Source organism: Aulostomus chinensis, chromosome 22 (genome assembly GCF_037954235.1).
Source record: "Aulostomus chinensis isolate RoL2024-O1b breed Wild chromosome 22, RoL_Achi_v1.0, whole genome shotgun sequence".
Classification (NCBI taxonomy): domain Eukaryota; kingdom Metazoa; phylum Chordata; class Actinopteri; order Syngnathiformes; family Aulostomidae; genus Aulostomus; species Aulostomus chinensis.
In genome coordinates this window covers 2065836-2087612 of record NC_141341.1, presented here as the reverse complement: position 1 = coordinate 2087612, position 21777 = coordinate 2065836, and the positions used below count along the sequence as shown (strand labels likewise).

General features: G+C 47.4%; 2 protein-coding genes across 3 annotated transcripts; both read left to right on the top strand.

Moving 5' to 3' along the window:
• The first annotated feature begins 1198 nt into the window (after positions 1-1198).
• Positions 1199-10737, top strand: LOC147240291 (class I histocompatibility antigen, F10 alpha chain-like). 2 transcript variants are annotated; one of them, XM_086193490.1, is made up of 8 exons: positions 1199-1345; positions 2480-2746; positions 5869-6147; positions 7833-8123; positions 8520-8618; positions 9102-9119; positions 9222-9291; positions 9423-10737. In XM_086193490.1, the coding sequence occupies exons 1-7, from the start codon at positions 1291-1293 to the stop codon at positions 9272-9274; spliced, it is 1062 nt and encodes a 353-aa protein (XP_086049616.1). In that variant the 5' UTR covers positions 1199-1290; the 3' UTR covers positions 9275-9291; positions 9423-10737. The 2 variants fall into 2 exon arrangements, with proteins under 2 accessions (XP_086049616.1, XP_086049617.1); XM_086193491.1 differs by lacking the exons at positions 7833-8123; positions 8520-8618; positions 9102-9119; positions 9222-9291; positions 9423-10737 and having other exon boundaries at positions 5869-6176.
• Positions 10738-11810: 1073 nt separating this feature from the next.
• lrp12 (low density lipoprotein receptor-related protein 12) lies at positions 11811-21560 on the top strand. The gene is made up of 11 exons (XM_086193332.1): positions 11811-12627; positions 13651-13707; positions 13792-13927; positions 14083-14285; positions 14927-15174; positions 16347-16496; positions 16934-17155; positions 17251-17517; positions 17807-18009; positions 18087-18219; positions 18988-21560. The coding sequence occupies exons 1-11, from the start codon at positions 12549-12551 to the stop codon at positions 19930-19932; spliced, it is 2643 nt and encodes an 880-aa protein (XP_086049458.1). The 5' UTR covers positions 11811-12548; the 3' UTR covers positions 19933-21560.
• The last annotated feature ends 217 nt before the right edge of the window (positions 21561-21777 follow it).

The following is a 21777-nucleotide window of genomic DNA, read 5'->3' as shown; positions in this document are numbered from 1 at the left end:
AGCAGCACGGGTTCATAGCATAGAAAACACATCAGTTCACCTGGCGGGAGTTCCACGTGTGAACTCCTGCCACAGGAACCACATGAATGTGATGAGGAGCGTAGCTCCTGATTCACCACCGTGGAAGCAAAGGCCGCTCAACAGCAGCCTCAGGTGTCCAGGAGCACAGGTGTGGAGTTTCTGCAGTGGAGCAGTTTTTAGTGAGCAGACGCAGTTGGCTTTCGTTATCGCAGAGATTTGATCTGATGAGCCGCTGAGGTTTGAACGCGCTGACGCTCCTGCTTGGCTTCGTGTCTCTGGTTGTTGTTTCACCGCCACGCCGACGCGATGGAGACGTCTGAACCCAGGAGATCCCTGAGGCTGCAGATCAGGTCAGGAGGGGATGGTGACATCAGCACAGGACAGAGAGTGTCCACTCAGTGTCTCCAGGTGAGCCTGGTGCTGATGCGTGGGTCAGCCCTGACCCTACGTGGTTCTCTGAGGTCACAGAAGGAGGGAACAGGCTGGCATGTTGAGACACCGTCACGGTGCAGTTCCAACATCTGATACGATAAAATGACAACGATGACAGGCTGATATTTGAAGGCCACAAAACAGGCTCATAAGAAGGTTCTAGAAGACTCCAGTAGGAACGCTGCTGAGTGGCGCTGACAGAGCTTTGAACTTGATAACTTTATAATTGTGCTGGAATGTGGGAAAAATGATGAGTGCACAGGAGAAACGTGATGATTCAGTCAGCAGCAGGGACTTGGAGCCGCTAGGGGGAGCTCGTCACCACCACACATGACACTCGATTGGTGGTCGGTGATCGATATTTGGATCAGGACAGTTGATCGATCCCGGTACAGAATTCAAGAACGGAGTAACTGCGTGTCCAGAGTGGTGACGAGTTGCTGACGGAGACTTTTAACCCCCCAGGAGAACAAAAATCTCCATTTTAAAACCTTCACCAGTTTTGAACATCAGGTTCTGATCGCGCTGCTACAAACCTGACGGTCCAGAAACCCCGGATGAAGCCCAGGCGTCTTCTCGTCTCGGTTTAAACGCTCAAATAAGAGGAAAATAACTCCCTTCTTTCGCTTTCGTTCCTAACCTGTAGCGGTGAGTTCTACCGAGCTACAAGTGACGTCAGGGCTGATTCTGAATTCTCATTGGCTCACATGGAGGTTTTATGTCACCACATCTCCGTCTAAACGCTCATTCCAGGTTTGGTGCTCGATCTGGAAGCTCCGTGTGTGTCGACATCAACTCCTGCGTGATGAACCGAAGCTGCAGCGGCGACAGGCGACCATGAACACCGCCACCTTCCTCCTCCTTGTTGCGGGAGCACAACACGCAGCTGCCGGTGAGTCCGGTTTGCTTGACCGTCCGTTGATGGGAAAGAAAGAAAGTGTCTGGAGACTCCGAAGGTCCCGGGACTCCGTTACAGATTACTGACGTCTTCAAAAGTAACGAAACCTTCACGTTAAAATTCACGTGTTCACCGCAGCTCGACGTCATCTTTGAAGGCTTCTTTGTCAAAGACTCAGGTTTATTTAACAAGAGATGATTTAGTGTTTTACTGTCAGGATCTGAGGCTCTTCACTGTTATTACTAGTATTGTTGTTAATATTATTATTGTTAATATCATTATTGTTATTATTATTGTTGTTGTTATTGTTATTATTGTTATTCTGAGGGCCGGAGCTCCAAAATGGTGACGACTCTTTTAAAACTGTTCAGTTTCTTTCTCTTTCGTTCTTGCGTCAGTTTTGCAGCTGAACGTCTCCTCCCAGGGCGCGAATGGGAGCGCCTTCTAACACGTGACTCATGACGCTGGGCTGAACCAAAGTTGTTCTAAACTTTGTCACAACTCAGCTGTTCGGGTTCTGTCAGCCCCAAAGCTGCAGTGTTGCTCCTGACAGTGGAAACCAGTGGGGAGGAAATCTGTGGACAGACTTGGGGTCAAACTGAGGCTCCTGACCTCTGAACCAGAAGTCTGACAGCGTTCCAGCCTCAAGACAAGCTTCCCTCCTACAATGGGAATCCTAATCTGGGATTCGGCCAAAGTCGTGGATTTATGAGGATATTATTATTATTGTTATTGTTATTATTAATATTGTTGTTATTATTATTGTTGTTATTATTGTGTTTAAATTCCTGATCAACACCTTCAGTCAGGATTGAGAGCAAAGTCATATCAGCTCTCCACTGTAGAAAGTGAGGCTAACAGAAACTCTGCTGAATTTGTAGAAATGAAAGTGGAGTGAATGAAGAAAACTGGCCGGTTCAGGTTTCTAGCGGTGTTTCTGCTGAAGCCTAGAAAATGGAGTTGCCGACGGAATCGTCAGGAACACCAGACGTCCTCCTTTATTTGTCCGCTCGTTGATTCAGAAACCTCGGCTGGAGGCTCTGCAGATTTGGTTCTCAGGAAACTAAAATGAAAACGTGGTTCATGAGACTGCAGGTCTGAAAATCTTCTCATTGTTCTTCCTGACAGTGACTCATTCCCTGAGGTATTTCTACACTTCGTCCTCTCAAGTCCCAAACTTCCCAGAGTTTGTGAGCGTTGGTTTGGTGAACGGAGTTGAGACGGTTCGTTTTGACAGCAACACCCAGAAAGTAGAAGCCAAGGAGGACTGGATGGAGCGAATCACAGCCGACGATCCAGAGTACTGGGAGGGGGAGACTCGGAACTTTATTAATGCCTGGCAGGTCGACAAAAACAACATTGAGGTTGCAAAAGAACGATTCAACCAAACTGGAGGTTTGTGTTCACACACACACAACAATACACACATGCATATACACACAAACACACTAACACAAAACAGATACACACATACAGACAGATTCACACACACGAGTACACACATTAAAAAACACACAAAAAGACATACACACAGATAAACAAAAACGCACAAATAAACCTAAAAAAACACATTAAGACACACACAGATACACTCTCACACACAGGTACACATGTACACACATACACAAACACACAGATACACAAAATATAGACGTAAAGATACTCACATATACAGTCACACACAGATACACAAAAACACTCACAGATACAAACACACAGCTTCACACACACTAACACACAGCTGCACACAAAAACATGCACACAACAGTAGTCATACAGTCACACACAAATACACACATACATAAACAGAACACAAAAAACACATGAATACATGTTAAAAACATGGATGTACATGAAGACATACACACTTAGTTACACACACAGATACACAAAAAATACACACAAAGACACTCATACAGATACACAAAAAATACACACAAAGATACTCATACAGTTACACACAGATACACAAAAAATACACATAAAGATACTCATACATTTACACACACATACACAAAAAATACACACAAAGATACTCATACAGTTACACACAGATACACAAAAAATACACACAAAGATACTCATACAGTTACACACCGATACACAAAAAATACACATAAAGATACTCATACATTTACACACAGATACACACAAAATACACACAAAGATACTCATACAGTTACACACAGATACACAAAAAATACACATAAAGATACTCATACACACAAACATGCAGATGCACACAAGAACACAGATACAAACACACATCTACATTCACATGTACACAAACACATAGCAACACAAAAAAACAAACACATACAGTTACACACATACACACACGGGATGCACACACATACAGTTACACGAACAGACAAAGATACACACATAGATACACAAGTGGAAACACTCACGCAGATACACACTACAGTACACATTCAGACACGCACACACATACAGTATAGGCACACAAATAGATACACACAACAGTAGACATACAGTTACACACATAAAAATCTACAAATACACAGATACACACAAGCATACATACACACATACAGATGCACACAGACACACCCACACACACATGAATACACGTATAAAACATGGACACACATAAAGACACACACAGATACACACAAACTTACAGATACAAACACACAGCGACACAAATATACACAAACACATACCAACACAAGAAACAGATACAAACATACAGATGCACACAAACACACACACACACACACACACATATATACAGATGCTGAGGGATGCACACACATACAGATGGACACACAAAGACATACACACTTAGTTACACACAGATACACAAACGCACAAATACACACAAATCCACATGAAACGTAGACACAGATATATGCTCACACTCAGATACACAAAAAATACAGATGCACACACTAGAACACACACAAACCCCTACAGGTACAATCACAAAGCTAACCACAGACACAAACACACACAGCGCTACACAAAAACAGATACACACAAATACACAGAAAACATAGACACACATGGATATGTGCTCACACATAGTAATACACAAAAATACAAACATATAAAGATACTCACATATACACTTACACACAGTTACACAAACAGATACACAAAAATAAAGATACACATACACAAATAGATACACATGCAGAAACACACTCACATGCAAACACAGATACACACTACAATACACAGACACACACGCACACATATGCGCACACACACAGATACACACAATCATACATACAAACTCAAAAACATACACTCACATAAACATTAAACACATAGACACACAAAGACATACACACAGTCGCACACACAGATACACACAAACATACAGATGCACACTTAAAATAACACAGATACACAATCACTTCCAGATACAAACACACACAGCTACACAAAAAGTGATGCACACATACAGGGACACACACTGAGGGATGCACACACAACAGATACACACAGATAAATACATGAATACACACGTTAAAAACATGGACAGATACACAAAAAATACAGACATAAAGATACTCACATGTACAGAAACACACACTCACATACAGATACAGATACACACTACAATACACATACAGATGCACACACAACAACACACTTATACAAACACAACTACACTCATCTACAGAACCACAGCGACACACAAAAACATACAAACATACAGATACACACAAACACTGGGGGATGCACACATTTTCAGATACACAAACACACACAGATACACACATAAAGACAGACACATGCAGATACAGATACACACTACAATACACATACACACACATGCACACATACAGATACACAGCACATATACAGTTACACACATACATATGTACACATACAAAAACGCAAACAAATTTACATACAAACAAAAGCAGATACACATAAAGATACACTCACAAATACACACGTTCAAAAACATGGACACACAAAGGCATACACACATACAAATACGCACATACACATAAAACATACACACTTACAGTGACACTCATGCATACAGATACACACTCAAACAGTAACACATACACACATGCAGATCCGTACCGATACACACAAAGATACTCACACATACAGTGACGTACAGATACACACAAAGATACTCACACATACAGTGACATACAGATACACACAAAGATACTCACACATACAGTGACATACAGATACACACAAAGATACTCACACATACAGTGACACGTACAGATACACACATTCAGTTACACGCACATTCAAATACACACACACATAAAAACATGACACAAAACCAGACGCACAAGTTCAGATGCACACACACAAAGAAACACACACACAAACCTAAATATGAATACACACATGTAGATACACACACATAGATATACACACCTGCAGGTACACACCTCCCCCAGTGTGGACCAACTGGTCTCTGTGGAGCAGGGAGTCTGTGTTGGAGGGGGACCAGCTGGTCTGGATCTGACTCTGGTTTACTGCAGGTTCTGTCTCTGTCTGTCTCTCAGGGGTCCACATTGTCCAGACAATGTACGGTTGTGAATGGGACGATGAGACTGGAGAGGTCACTGGTTTTGATCAGTTTGGCTACGATGGAGAAGACTTCCTAGTGTTTGACCCCCAGACGCTGACATGGATCGCTCCAAACCAGCAGGCCTTCATCACCAAACTGAAGTGGGACAATGACAGAGCTGTCATCACACAGAAGAAGAACTACCTCACCAAGATTTGTCCTGAATGGCTGAAGAAGTACGTCAACTATGGGAGGAGCTCCCTCCTGAGAACAGGTAGAGTCACATGACCTGGCGTGTGTTCCACGATGTGCGTCACTCAGGCCGCAGCCAGCGGTTCTTTCAGTACTCCAGTAATCTATCAGTTATTCTGCTGATTGATCCAGGAGGCCGAGGAGAAGTGTTGCACCTTTGGCTTGTTTTTTTCCGGTGGCGTTACTTTGCTTCATTTCAGAGCAGCGACGCGACACAAAGAGAAAATGAGACAAATCTCTGAAATGGACAAGAATGAAACGCCGGTGTAAAAGTACTGAGTAAAGTAACTTCACTTTGACAGTACTTTCATTGACGTTACTGTAGTTTTTACTGAAGTACTAACAGGGTCCTACAGGGTCGGCTCACCACGCCACCTTTTCTCCTCTCATGAGTTTGTGTGTCTGTATTTAGGAACCAGAACCACCAGTAAGAGAGCGCCAAAGTCCAACAAGAGCAACTAAATGGTGACTTAAAATGAAAAGGAACCAATTAAATGCTGGGTTCTTAAATTTAGAAGGAGGGGTCAGTAACGGATGTGAGTCGTTCCTGCGTCTCAGCAGGTCTGGGATCAGTGCTTCAGGGGCTCTGTGGCTCAGTGCCTGGTGTTTTATTGATGGTGGCCTGCCACACCAGAACTCTGGCACCAGGACAGGACTGTCTCTTTTTGGAGATGCGCTCCTTTCTCCGTCTGACTAGAAGGAAACGCTTCATCAGCACAACTGTGCTCAGATTTGTGTCCGTCGTTTCTGCCGAAACGGTCAAACTCAGGCGATGTCCCACGGGTCTCAGGTTCCCTTCGAGACACACGCACACACACACACACACACAGACAAACACACACACACACACACACACACACACACACCCCAGTCTTCCTGTCAATCCAACAGCAGCAGGCTGAGGACAGCAGGACGTTACACTGCAGGGTTTCACACACACTGGATTTGTGCGGACACTCTGGTTTTGTCATTTTTATTTCCTTCATCAGTGGGAGAGGACGAGGGCGCGTGTGACTGATGAGTCATCAGTCGGCCCCCCCTCACCTGGTGAGGAGGTCTGACCGTTTCTGACAGAGACTCCGACTCTCCTGTTTAATGGAAAAGCCTCCTTATGGAGTTGTTTGATTGTGTCAGCTCACCTGGGTGGCGCTGATGATGTCACTGACCATCACGTTAGTTCCCACTGTTTTAATGAACTCCATCATCAACAACGAGTCTCCTCCACCTGCAGCTCTGCTGTGGAAACTGAATCGTGGCTGAATTCATGCATGGAGACACAGAGAAAGGCCTTGGGTTTTAGGGCGGCTTTATGAACCATCCTGCTGATGAAGGAAGTCACCAGAGCAGACGTGTGTGTGTGTGTGTGTGTGTGTGTGTGTGTGTGTGTGTGTGTGTGTGTGTGGAGGAACTGCATTGACTCAGAGAGGAGAGCCGCCACAGCTGTGTGATCATCAACGTTATCAAAACTTCAACTTAGGCTCCTCAAAGCTCCGGTCTTAAATAATTCAGCTGTTTAAGACTGAATTTCAGGCAAAGCAGAGTTCAGAGGAATTTTAGTCATGGAGTTCCTGGAGGAAGTGTTTCAGCCCTACCTGTCACTCCTCCTCGCCCTTTTCTTTCCTCCCCTTCATTCCTATCAAGCAGGAACGCCACCAGTGGGACGTCAAGTTAAATCAACCATCATCTGTGTTTGTCTTTTCCCTCCAGAGCTTCCCAAAGTCTCTCTCCTCCAGAAGTCTCCCTCCTCGCCGGTCAGCTGCTTCGCTACAGGTTTCTACCCCAACAGAGCCGCCATGTTCTGGAGGAAAGATGGGGAGGAGCTTCACGAGGACGTGGACCTGGGAGAGATCCTCCCCAACCACGACGGAACCTTCCAGATGGCCGCCGACCTGAAACTCCCACCTGAAGATCAGGGGAAGTACGAATGTGTGTTCCAGCTCTCGGGCGTCAAGGACGACTTCGTCACCAGGCTGGAAAAAGACGCCATCCTGAGCAACGGTGAGATCAGAATCAGTGGAACTCATTCAGGAGACGTTGCTTCCAGAGGTTCACAATAGAGGCGCTCAGAGTTCCAGATCAGGCTCAGCGCCCTTCTTGAAGACTAAAATGAGGGTGGAGCTCCTCCAGGGTGTTGCCTGATGGATCTGGAACCTGCCTACCCCCCCTGCTGCTGGGCAACATTCATGCATTCACTGCTGACTTGTTTGGTCCACACAGAAATCTAGAGGTGACGTTGTGTGGAGTCAGGGTTTTCAGAATTGTCACATGATGGCCTTCATTTTCAAGGCAACGCCATTTCACTGATGACATCATTTGCAGTGACATTTTCATTGAATGTTTGGCGTCGACTAGTTCGTACAATTGTGACCATTTTTGTTGGATTTCCCCCAACAGAGAAGACGGACATGACCATCGCCATCGCTGTCGTGGTGGCCGTTCTCGCCGTCGTCGTCATGGCTGCCGTTGGATTCGTCATTCACAAGAGGAGGAATGGTGAGAGGCCTTAGAGCGGCTCTTCCCTCTAAAGAGAGCTTTGCCTTTCAAGCGCTCACAAATGAACGTGTGGAGGTCCTGGAGAAGCAACTCAGGGTCATCAGTGCTGCTTCACGCCAGCAGCAAACCTGAGTGTTGTTGTTGTTCTGGTTGCTTTGTTTGAGCACAAATCAGAGAGTCGCTGGGTTTGTGAACACAGGAAGACCTGGACCACATCGGACGATGGGCCTGAGGGTTTAGAACCGACGCTTTTGGAGGCTTTGGTGTTTGATAGCAGTTAGCAGCTATGGGTAGCAGTTAGCTTCAAGCTAATTGTACATGTCTGGGAGAGACGGGATCAGAAGAAGTCATGTTGGGTTTGAGAGAAAGTTGGAGGAGATTCATCAGTTTGAGAGAGGCAACTGTCAGCTGGAGCAGCGCCGCTGTTTTCTGGCGTTTGCAGCTTTTGAGAGTTTAATTTTTTTGTCTTTCTTTCCATTTCAGACAAACGCCCTCCAACTCGTAAGTAGACGCTGCTTTTCTTCTCATCCCATGGGAACTGGGAAGAAGGTTTCTGTGTGGTTTCTCTGGTTGTGAGCTCACACCGTGTCTCTGACCCCACAGCTGTCAACACCCCCGAGGTTCTGGAGGAGCTGAATCCCAGTCCTGAGTCCTGAACCCACCACTGCCCAGCGTGAGTTACCAGTCGCTCTAAATGGTTTCTTCATGTTTACGCTCAAAGAAAACCTCTGGCTGGACAGGAGGTTTTCACAACTCAAGGATTTTGCCTTCCGTTTGATGTGTTTTTATCTCCTGTCTCCTCAGGTCTTTGGCAAATGTTTGTCACTGAAGAAAGAGAGACGCCATCACATCCTGGCCGTCTGTAAACTGGGACTAAACTGGGACTAAACTGGTTCATAATCTGAATAAATCATTGATGTGTGGGTTTGAAAACTCCTCTTGTAGCAGGAGGTTTTTACCAAAACGAGATAAACAGAAACTGCATTTTTGGTCATCAAAGAGTTGAATTGAAAATTTACATAAAAAATTCCTGTTTTCAGTTATTTTTAATCAATTATTGGGGGAAAGGGATGTTATTGATATGTTTCAGTGATTTTTGGTGGTAAAAGCAAAGTGATATTTAGATTCAGTGAAGAGGAGAGGGATTCTAAAACATTTAAATCATCTCACACGCTAACAGTTCTGGCTTCTGCAGTTTTTCTGGTAGGTTTTGTTGTCGTTCTAAAACAAAAGCATGACGTCAAGTCCTGCTGCTGGCCTTCATCACAACATTCAGGCATCGCCCTCATGGCTGCACAGGTGTGGGGTTCAGGTGACGTCACGGGACGGGGACTCGCATCCCAGATCTGCTGGTTTGACTGTTGGCAGGAAGTAGAGGAGGAGATGAGCTGGAAGGATGGAAGTTGAGGAGTGGATCCTGAGGGAGTGATGTCATCATCCCTCGGCAGACGCCTGCGCTCTCCCGGTGACCCCGAGGTCGTTTTCTTCATTTTTCCCCAAAGAAAGCCCAGTTTTGGTGGATCCGGATCATGAGAGGTTAAGGGGTTATTAGATTAATAGGATCTTATCAGATCTTCCAGGATCAGCAGAAAACCCAAATCCTGTCCACCTCAACTCCACATTGTTGATGGAGTGAAGCTGCCGAATGGCTGAAGTATCGTAACGACACACTTGTTCAGATGTGAGATGACAGCGAGGGAGGGATTTGCTGCGTTGGCCGCCTCACCTGCTCACAAACATTTACCTGAACATTCTTCTCAAAAATGATCCACCAGATTGATTTGGTTTGAACCAGAAGTTTTCAGGTTTGATTTGTTTTTCTCTCTCCCTGTCAATCGAGGTGTTTGGTTTCCAGTTCTTCTGTCTAAGGGAAGTCAGTTTTAGTGTGTGAGCTCGTTCTGGTGTTCCTGGAGTGGAAACGTGTCAGTTTGAAGCGTCTCCATGTGTTCCAGGATCTGGGTGTTCTTGTCTTTCAGGGACCTGTAGATGAAGGCGAGCAGAGCTCACGGTTCCTGGTCGTCTTGTGGTAGAAAATGAATGTCAGTTGACGCTGCACTGCTGGATCGCTTCTTTCTCTGTTGTTCTGCTGATTTTAAAATAAAGTCCCCAATGATCCAAACACCTCGTCTGTCATTTCCTGTCCAAGCTCACTCTTTGTGACTGTCGTGGTGACGTGAAGATTTCATGAGGTTTCTAGATGGTCACACAAACTCCATCAACGTTCCTGACGTCAAACTCCGTCATGGAAGCGACCGCCGCTGCCAAGGATCAGAAGGCGTCAACGAGCTTCAGGGAAATGGAGTTTATCGCTGTTCTGAGATGAGTTTTCCCTCAGGGTCAAGTCAGTCAGCACTGAGAACTCGGTGTGTTTATGAAGGTAACATGAGGTAATAAAGTTACTAGAACTGAACTGAACTATCAAGTGTTCTACACTCATACGTAAGACTAGTTGTCATAGCTTTTAGCAACTTGGTTAATTTGAGGAAACCCAAGGCCTTAAACATTCCAGTGACCTTCACACAACAGGAACAGCTTCAAACATTAGACGCTCGCTCACCCAGCACCAACCTGCATGGGGGTCAGCCTGGGCAGTGAAAGCCCCTGGTCGAGGAAGAGAATCCCAGAGAGTTTAGTGAGTCCATGATGCGGTACAACAGTTATTTAAAAACAAAACACTGAAAACAGTCGATCATGTCAGTCATTAAAAAAGTGAAGGAGAATTCATTTAGAAACAGATGAGCTCTTAATGTGAAAACCCTCTCATAACTGGAATGGTCGATGTCAGTGCTGCCATCAGGTCATCACTGTGTCACAGCAGGGTTTCACACAAGAACGCAGTCCCACAACCCCTCAATGTTCTCACTGGAGCCATTGACTTTGGGTATCGGTTTATGTTCCTGTGTACCCATCAATGCTTCAGGGCTCCTGGGTAATTTGGCAGGCAACTGGTGGGGTTCAGCAGGCGATCTTACACTTCCCCCCAGCGTAAGATTCACTCCTGAGGTGCCACAGGGGCCACTGGAGTTGCAGTTCGTTTCTTTTTTTCTTCGTCTTTTTTATTAAATAATGAATCGGATCTGTGTTTTACCCTCCGTCTTGCTGTAGAATTGGAATGTGTAGTTCTTTTTATGCATGAACGTTCCTAAAAACGAGACGACGTCAGACGTCCCGGTGTGACGCCATCGACAAGGGGCGGAGTTGACAGTCGTCAACACTGAGCAGCTGAGCGGACTGTTTTTGTTCGGCAGCTAGCGGCTAACTGTTAGCGTCGACATGTCGTCAGACCAACACACGCAGCGACGTTCGAGCTGATAGCCACACACCCGGTGGTGGTCGTTAGCTCGGGTCAACTTGGTTTAACCCGGGTTAGCGTCTCGTCCCGGGTTCCGTGTTCGCCGTTTGATGGAGAACGGGCTCGCTAGCTGCTAAGTTCTTTTAGCATGTTCCAGTACTAGCTTTACGAGCCGTGCTCCGCTGGTAGAGTAGTTAGCTGCTAGCCTCTTTATGTTAAAAGTAGCTCCTTAGCTCGAGAGCGAGCTCCCCTACGACTGGTTAGAGCTAGCTAGTTTGTGTATACTTATTTTAACTCGTATCCTGAATTGTTTACGTTGTGTGTCACCGGATTCAAAAGCTTTATTTACGTCCCCACGTCCCGTTCTTTTGTGAGCTAACAGCTAAGCTGAGCTAGCCGAAGCTAACCAGAGTGCGTTGTCTTTGTTTCCATAAGGCGAAGACGGATGGCGATGTGAGAACAACTTAGCTCTGTTAGCCTCGGCAGCAGGTTGATATCAGTGATAGCGGATGCTACGCTAGCGGGAGATTTACTGGATTTGATTGACTTTATGGCTGCAATGCATCTGCCAGCTGCTGCCGTGTAACATAGTGACCTTGGACTCATCATCTCCATCACAATAATCCTTCAGCCGGCGGATGCGGAGGGGTAACATGGCCCTCAGTTCAGGCTGCAGGCAGAGCAGTGCGGCGTGCGTCTACCTGCTGGTTCTATCAGGTGAGTCAGCGTGTAGGAACCGGCCTGTTGGTGGGTCCTCAGATGAAGATGATGATGATGATGATGACTAGCTGGTCATCACACTGAGCGTCGGCCCACGCTCATCCTCCTGTCAGTCAAACCCCCCACATTGATCAGTTATTATTGCCAGGATTGACTGACACATCGAAGGTGGACAGCTGTGTTGAATCCACTGTCAGCACTTCAGGCTCAGACGTCATCTGGCAGCAGTGTTACGCCACTTTGATCATTTTACAGCGGTTGCGTTATGTTCGCGGTTCACCTGAGAGTTGAACGTGTTAAAAATTGAAAACTCAGAAGAAATGCTAGCAGATTGTGGTACAAGAGATAACCAAGTACATCATTGTATATAAAGTACCTGCAGGTTCTGTACATGTGTCTCACTCCTAATAAACATGGTAACGCTCTCTGCAACTGAACTGAAAACTGGAGTTGCAAACGTTCTCCAAACTTCTGATAAATAATGTTCCCTCACCTGTAGTGAATAATGTTCCCTACCTGTAGCTTCACGTGTTGACCGCCGGAAACATCAGAGTAACGTTCCTGCTCCCTCTGCTGAACGTCCTCTCAGCCCTCACATCTGTGTGACGTTACAAGGCTTCATCCAACCAGCAGCAATGTTCTCCGATCGTCTTTGAGAAAGTTTGTGAGAACAGTTCCATGTGATGTAAAGACAATCATATGAGAACGTCCCAAAAAGCCATCTTTGTAATTCTGCAGTGTGATCAAAAAAACAATCCAAATATGGAGTGTTCCGTTACCGCTGTAACTTTGAACCAAAGAGGACGTTGCAGCACATCCCAATGTTCTGTGGAGGTTGAGGATGTTCACCACTTTTAGAGAACCCTCAAAGAAATGTAGTCAGAGTACCCACTCATGATGTTCATGCTGATGATAGCATGTTTGTTCTTTCCATGGTAGCAGTAATGCTAATGCTAGAATATTGCTCTGTCCTGTCACTGCATGTTTGACACTTACGCTACTGTTGTGTGTGTCTCCCAGGATGCATTGCTGCCTCTCAGAGGAACGACAATGTCTACGTGTCAGGGATTTCTAATGGTGAGGTCATAAGGTCACTGATGACAATGAAGGTCACGACGAGGCAGATGGCCAGAGGGTTAAACCTTTCTGTCTCTGTCTCAGCCTGCGGTGACGTGGCAGAACTCCTGCGAGCATCCAGTGGCGTCATCACCAGCCCTGGTTGGCCCTTCCAGTACCCGGCTCGGCTGAACTGCAGCTGGAACATCAGGGGTCGGCCCGGCGACACTGTCACCATCAGGTAACACGCTGCTGTTCCCAGGGTTACACTGCCAGGAACAGCCAGGGAGAAAGGAAGCGTTGGTTCAAATCAGAGGCTTCTTAAATCTAGACAGGTGTTGGAGAGGTTAGAGGGCAAAGGTCAGAGGTTTGAAATGGTCCTATCTTCTCATGCAGCTTCCAGGACTTCGACCTGCAGGGTTCCCATCGCTGCTCGTCAGACTGGATGTCCATCAGCAGCTACCGGAGCCTGGATGGGTTGCGGGTCTGCGGCTCTTCGCTGCCACCCCCCTACATCTCATCGCAGGACCATGTCTGGATCCATTTCCACTCTGACGACAGTCTGACAGGAAAAGGCTTCCGGCTGTCCTACATCACAGGTGAGGGTTCATCACCCGTGTGATCCTGGTTTTTCATGGATCAGCAACTGGCTCTGCGTTTGTAACAGAACCCCAGCGCTGCTGGTGAGCTAAGTAGTTGTCGTGTGCTGGGTTCTAAACCATCGCCTCATCACATGCAGCGGCCTGGGTTTGTCGTGGCACGAATGCTGATCTACAGAGCAGGTCACATGATGGCGTCACATCTTAGAGGTCACTTCTACGCTGCTGTGTTGAGGGTCTTGATGATGAATGGATAAAAGCCATATTTCTCCCTGCGGGGAGGTTGACTTACAGCACAACCGTGAATGAAGTTGCATGTCTCGCCCATCGTGTGACATCTGAGTTAGAAGTCGGGTACAGAGTGTTCCTGTGTGAGCGGTGGCGAGGTGGCCACAACGCTGACCCAATGTCCATGTAAAACTGAGCACCAACAGTTTTCGGCGACAGAGTGCTGAGGCTGTGACACCTCATGCTTCGCCACAGAACATCTGACCCCGGTAAAAACCCCACCACGGGCCAGCATTCGCCAGGCTTTGTTTGCTTCGATGTAAACAAGAGAAGCCTCACAATGATGGTGGTGGTTTTTGTGGTGCTGTTGCAGGAGTTGTGAGTCAGTCACTAATGATTGCATGTTTCTGCAGGGAAGCCGGAGGCATCCAGCTGTGACGTGGACCAGTTCCACTGCTCTAATGGGAAGTGCATCCCAGACTGGTGGCGCTGTAACTCCATGGACGAGTGCGGGGACAACTCTGATGAGGAGCTGTGTGTGGACTCGCCGTTCTCCTTTCAGCCCTGCAGCCTGAACCAGTTTCCCTGCTTGTCTCGCTACACACGCATTTACACCTGCCTGCCGCACAGCCTGCGCTGTGACGGCAGCATCGACTGCCAGGTGATCACAGCACGCATTACCTGGTTCACAGGCAAACTAGTTACCATGCTAGTCTCAATTATGGTGGTTATTCTTAGTCACCAGGTGAGGACATCTCATGAGTTTACATAGAAAACCTGTTCAGCGTGAGAAGGGCTCTGCTTTTCTCATTGATGGCGCTCACCAGCAGATTCAAGGCCATGACGAGGTGCCACATCATTTGTAACCAGCTACAGCTGGTGACCATAACTGGTCCCACCACCTGTCCACACCCTCGGAAGACAGACTGGCACGTTCACACGCACCTGCGCACATTTATTGGAATTACATCACAAATAGAAGACTTATTAGCTGTTATGTAAGCACACAGGTGACATTGCGATTCGATCCACCATGTCACTCTAGAACCAGCTGTAGCTCTAGAACCAGGTCCAGATGTAGCTCCAGAACCAGCTCCAGATATTGCTCTAGATGTAGCTCCAGATGTAGCTCTAGAACCAGCTGCAGAACCAGCTCCAGATATTGCTCTAGATGTAGCTCCAGATGTAGCTCTAGAACCAGCTCCAGATATTGCTCTAGATGTAGCTCTAGATGTAGCTCTAGAGCCAGCTCCAGATGTAGCTCTAGAACCAGCTCTAGATGTAGCTCCAGATATTGCTCTAGATGTAGCTCTAGAACCAGTTCTAGATGTATCTCTAGGACCAGCTCCAGATGTAGCTCTAGATTTAGCTCCAGATATAGCTCTAGATGTAGCTCTAGAGCCAGCTCCAGATGTAGCTCCAGATGTAGCTCTAGAACCAGCTCCAGATGTAGCTCTAGATTCAGCTCCAGATATAGCTCCAGATGTAGCTCTAGATGTAGCTCCAGATATTGCTCTAGATGTAGCTGTAGTCTAGAACCAGTTCTAGATGTAGCTCTAGGACCAGCTCCAGATGTAGCTCTAGATTTAGCTCCAGATATAGCTCTAGATGTAGCTCTAGAACCAGCTCTAGATGTAGCTCCAGATGTAGCCCTAGAACCAGTGTGTGATCATGGTGTCGTCACTCGACGTCCATGTATGCGTACCAGACGTCCCCTCCTGTCCTGAACGCTCACGCTGGCCTCAGATGAGATCCATCTTTGTTCCAGGACCTGCCGGCCATTCTTGTTCTATTTTCCAATAATTTTTTACATTTGTGTAAATGTTTCTGCAGGACCTCGGAGACGAGATTGACTGTGACGTTCCCACCTGCGGAGAATGGCTGAGGAACTTTTATGGTTCTTTCAGTTCTCCAAACTACCCCGACTTCTACCCTCCAGGTAGCAACTGCACCTGGCTGATCGACACAGGAGACCACAGGAAGGTAACAACAGTTTCTATGGCCGATAGTTACAGATCACTATTTGAATAATAACAAATCTTACTATCAAATGAAGAAATCTCCCTCTGTCTGTCCACAAATCTCCTCACCAAGTGGCTGAATCCTTATGGAATTACATGTGGCCACCGAGGTTCGCCATAGGCAGAGAGTGGCGTGTTCCGATAATCCACACTGTTGATCGTAATTCGTGGCAGTCAGTCGCTGGTGTTCACTGGTGAAGACCAGCTGCCTCCTCAGCCTCTGTGTGCTGCTACTGTCCCAAGTCACAGCACCAGCTGCACTCCCACACTGTCGCCAGTTTAGATACTTTTTCTGAATGTCAACTTGGTTGATCAGTCAACATGTAAAGTTAACCTCTGACCTCGCCCGGCCCCTACCAGAAAGAAGAGTCATGCTAACAGTGGATGTTGCTCCTGCAGGTCATCCTGCGCTTCACAGACTTCAAACTGGATGGGACAGGTTATGGCGACTATGTGAAGGTCTACGATGGCCTGGAGGAAAACCCCCGTCGACTCCTTAGGGTCCTGACAGCCTTCGACTCCAGAGCGCCGGTCGCTGTGGTTTCATCCTCTGGCCAGCTGCGAGTTCATTTCTACGCCGACAAGATTAACGCTGCCAGAGGCTTCAACGTCACCTACCAGGTGTTTTGGGTTCCTTATGAAGGGTTCTGTGATTGTCTCTGACTGATTCCTTAACGAACTGCATCTATTAACCCTTCTCTGTCTGTGTTCTGAAGGTGGACGGGTTCTGCTTACCCTGGGAGGTTCCCTGTGGTGGAAACTGGGGCTGTTATACCGAGCAGCAGCGCTGTGACGGCTACTGGCACTGCCCCAACGGGCGTGACGAGCTCAATTGTTCTGCATGTCAGGAGGATGAGTTCCCCTGTTCCAGAAATGGAGCTTGTTACCCTCGATCAGACCGCTGCAACTACCAGAACCGCTGTCCCAACGGTTCTGATGAGAAGAACTGCTTTTTCTGCCAGCCTGGAAACTTCCACTGCAAGGTAATGGAACCTTTGACTTCTGCAGAATGACTGCTGTGTTTGACCTTTGAACCTGTGTCGTACCTGCAGAATGACTGCTGTGTTTGACCTTTGAACCTGTGTCGTACCTGCAGAATGACTGCTGTGTTTGACCTTTGAACCTGTGTCGTACCTGCAGAATGACTGCTGTGTTTGACCTTTGAACCTGTGTCGTACCTGCAGAATGACTGCTGTGTTTGACCTTTGAACCTGTGTCGTACCTGCAGAATGACTGCTGTGTTTGACCTTTGAACCTGTGTCGTACCTGCAGAATAACCGCTGTGTGTTTGAGTCCTGGGTGTGTGATGCTCAGGATGACTGCGGTGACGGCAGCGATGAGGAAAGTTGTCCCGTTATCGTTCCCACCCGGGTCATCACGGCCGCTGTCATTGGCAGCCTGATCTGTGGCCTCCTGTTGGTCATCGCGCTCGGCTGTACCTGCAAACTCTACTCGCTGCGTATGTTTGAGCGCAGGTGAGGGAGACACCTTGACACTTCAGCTCTGATTATTCTTATCTGTGGTATTCAAGCCGTCTGATTGGCTGTTGCAGGTCATTTGAGACCCAGTTGTCCAGAGTGGAGGCGGAGCTGCTGAGGAGGGAGGCCCCGCCATCATATGGTCAGCTGATCGCCCAGGGGCTGATCCCCCCTGTGGAGGATTTCCCAGTGTGCTCTGGGAGTCAGGTAAATAAGACCACCGCCAGAGTTCTGCTGGACTTGCTGAAGTAGCCGGAGTCAGGAGGACATCATTTCAGTTTACTGGTTCTGGTCCCCGTCTGTCCATTAATTTGCTCCCAGCAGGCAGTGTTGCAGCTCTGAGACTGAACCTTTCTTGAATGTTGTGTCTCGGGCTCGACAACACGGGTCTCTGTCACCACCCCATAAGTCCAGACCAGCTGTGTTGAGCTTGAACAAAGTTAGCCTGCTAGCTGCACTGAGGAAGCCAACCAGAAAGGAAAAGCCACCCAGTTGACAGATGTCGACCTGCAGATAAGACACTGCTGCTGTTGCTGACCAAGACATGGACATGCAGATGTTATATTATTGCAATGACCAGCATGCACACGCACACACACACGAGTCAACAGAGGAAGTTGAAACTCCTGCCTTACAGCAACCTAGAGGGGGACACGAGTCCTCAGAAGTCTTAAACCATGATGGTAGAGAGCTCAGTGGCCAGTGACTTTCAGCCATCAGTACTTAATGGGATACTGCACAGTTCCTTCACTCCAGCAAGAACTCATCAGAGAACGTTCTCCTGTTTCACATCTGTTTGCATCTGTGTGTTTGCAAACTGGTCATGTAAATGTCTTCAGACCCATTCCACGAGGCTTGCTGACCTCTTACTCACCTGTCCAGCGGACAGCCCAGTTGGCTTCTTCCTGAGAAGAACTCAACAGCTCTCCTGACCTTTGACCTGACATTAGATTTGGTTTCTGCTTTCGTCCTCAGGCTTCTGTGCTAGAAAACCTTCGTCTGGCTGTTCGCTCTCAGCTCGGCTTCACCTCTCTGCGCCTCCCGTCTACCGGCCGTCATAGCAACCTGTGGCGGCGTCTCTTCACTTTCTCCCGATCACGGCGGTCAGGTTCATTGGCTCTGGTGTCTGCTGACCTTGAGGACAGTGCTGGTACTGGGAGCACTGGGAGTTCTGGTTCAGATCTGCTGTCTCCAGACTCAGATGACACGGACACAGAAGCTGAGCGAGGGAGGGACCGTAGCGTGGGTGCAGTGGGTGGGCCTGTTGCCCCTCTTCCCCACAAAACTCCGCCCTCCACCGCCGTGGAGGCTGTGGTGTCTGTGACAACATCGGCTACATCTGTGACCTTGGCACCCAGTCGTGACAGAGTCCGAAACCGTCCCAGAGATGCCCCTCCCCCGTCCAGCCCTGTCACTGTGATGACATCCAGTCCAGACACTGAAAGTCACAGTGACACCTCGGAGCTCCAGGCTCCACCCACCTCTGCCCTCCAGCGTCTGGCCCAGAACCTACACCGCCTTGCCAGGAACCTGACCAGAACCAACCAGAGCCAGCAGAACCAGACATGGACAAACCACAGTCCACTACGGCAGCTGGAGACGGGAAGAGGTGAGGAAGAGGTTGCAGAGCGGCGAGGGAGTAGAGAAGAGGAAGAAGATGTTGAGCTCCTGATTCCAGTCTCTGACTCCGACTCCTCATCCTCACTGGCTAGTGACATCCGACAGCCGCTGCTGGAGCCACACCCCTCCTCAACCATGGGTCACGTCCTCCGCCATCACCGTGGAAGCAGCAGTCGTGGTAGCCGGGACGGTCCCTGCGAACACTGCGGGATGGTTCACACAGCTCAGATCCCTGATGCCTGCCTGGAGGCGACCGGCAAGACAGAGAGCAGTGATGACGAACTGCTGCTGCTCTGCTAACAGGCTTATGGCTAACCTGCTGGGCCAAATGCTAACAGGCTAATAGCTAACCAGATGGGTCACATGCTAACAGATTGATGGCTAACCTGCTTGGTCACATGCACACAGTCTTACTGCCTTGACCTGACAGCTCAATCCATTATTTCATTAACTCAGCTAAAACTGCAAGTTTGAATTTGATGGTTTGCAGTTATTCTTCCGTCAAATTGCGCCTCAGTGGGCGCAGACTGAAAGTAGCGCAAGCTCCCAAAGACTGAACCGAAAATCAACGGCAGTTCTCAGCATAATCACACCGTCAAGTCAAATTTAGCGGTGTTGATCTGTTTACTGTTCACAATTTGTGACATCATCGTATTTACGATGAGTCCATCACAACAACGACACAACAACTACAGTTCACCAACATGCTACGACAATGGTAGTATTTATGCTAGTGTGTTTGCATTTTGGCTAGTTGTGTGGACCACAGATAGGAATTATGTAGTGGGCTGTAGCTTGCCAACACTGTTGCCCGATCACCAGAAAACATGCTAACACCTTAGACTGGACTACCGCTAGCCACATGTTAGCATGTTAACTCAAAGGTTAGCTCTCAGCAGGTTTTGGCCTGTAGTGATGTTGCAGATGATTGGACCAATCAGTAGCTGCTGATGTCACTATTTGGACTGTGATGTTGGTACAACCAAGTTAGCTCTGGCTCCATTCCCCTGGTCCGTCTCTGAACCGGCTCCCTCTCCCCAGCAGGTCGGCTTCCTCCTTGTGGGTACAACTCTAAACTCTGTTGAAAGGAACTGTTGGTTCCCTGCTGGTGAGACCTGATCTGAGATGATCTGCTGGGCCTTGAAGCTTCCAGGGGCCACTGTGAAAATGATGAGGGTCAAATGATCAGGAGAGGTATCTGCTAGCAAGTAAGCCTCAGCTCATCGATGCTGCTGGTCCTGGAGAGCTGAAATTGTCAAAAAGAAAAAAATTAAGTCAGGTGACCCAGTTACTGTTCAAACCTCCCATCCCTCTTGTTCATTCTTTTATTACGGCTGTTAACATTTTTACTTGTTGAAAGTAAAAGCGAAGCGTCAAAGTTCTGTTCTCCTCACCATGTTGTGCCCTTCGTCAGGCTGGTCGTAGTGGTCCCTGGATGCTTCATGGTGGTCCCTGCCTTCCCCTGCTCGTTGTCTCACAGGCAGCTGCAAGTCAACATCAGTTCTGGTTCTGACTGGTTCGAAAGGGAAAACTATGTTCTAGACAGGTCTGCTACCAAAGCCCTGAAATCTTCATTCTGTCAGGCTGTAGGCATCTGTGTGAAAACATGTTGGTTCTGTGTTTCAAAGGTCAAAGTTTCAGGATGTAGTTTACAAAGCAGCTCAGAATTGGACCGGATCTCCTGGAACTGAGGTTCTGGATGATTCTGCAGCCGTGGAATGGACCCATCAGTATTAATGATCTTTGTTACTGTTTTTGGTACTTGGACCCGTGTGAGTGTGATATTTATTCTTCTCATGAAAATAATTTGTTGTTGTTTATTTGCATGATTCTACTTGTTTGGTGTTTGTTTGTTTGTTTGTTTTTCTTTGAGTCTGTAAAGAAAAAAAAAAGTTCAACTAAAAGATTAAAGCTTCATGTTTCATCTGCGTCATTTCCATTTTCTTATGAGGGAACCTCAATCACTGAGCTCTACCACCTCCTCTACACTTACATATATGAGATGTTCCATGGAGAACGTTTCCTGTTCCTCTCATGTTCTTGCGGCAGATGCTCACATTGGAGGTCAACTATCGGCAGAATGTGGAAATAAAGTAGAAAAGCCAAACGGTAAAACCTCAGTTGTGACAGATACACCAGTGGAAC

Excerpts from the sequence above, each read along its gene's own strand:
- LOC147240291 (XM_086193490.1), top strand. The coding sequence starts at position 1,291 with ATGAACACCGCCACCTTCCTCCTCCTTGTTGCGGGAGCACAACACGCA. Across the intron at positions 1,346-2,479 it reads AGCACAACACGCAGCTGCCG|TGACTCATTCCCTGAGGTAT; the intron begins GTGAGTCCGGTT and ends TCTTCCTGACAG. Across the intron at positions 8,124-8,519 it reads AGACGCCATCCTGAGCAACG|AGAAGACGGACATGACCATC; the intron begins GTGAGATCAGAA and ends TTCCCCCAACAG.
- lrp12 (XM_086193332.1), top strand. The coding sequence starts at position 12,549 with ATGCGGAGGGGTAACATGGCCCTCAGTTCAGGCTGCAGGCAGAGCAGT. Across the intron at positions 13,708-13,791 it reads CGTGTCAGGGATTTCTAATG|CCTGCGGTGACGTGGCAGAA; the intron begins GTGAGGTCATAA and ends TCTCTGTCTCAG. Across the intron at positions 18,010-18,086 it reads CTGCGTATGTTTGAGCGCAG|GTCATTTGAGACCCAGTTGT; the intron begins GTGAGGGAGACA and ends TGGCTGTTGCAG.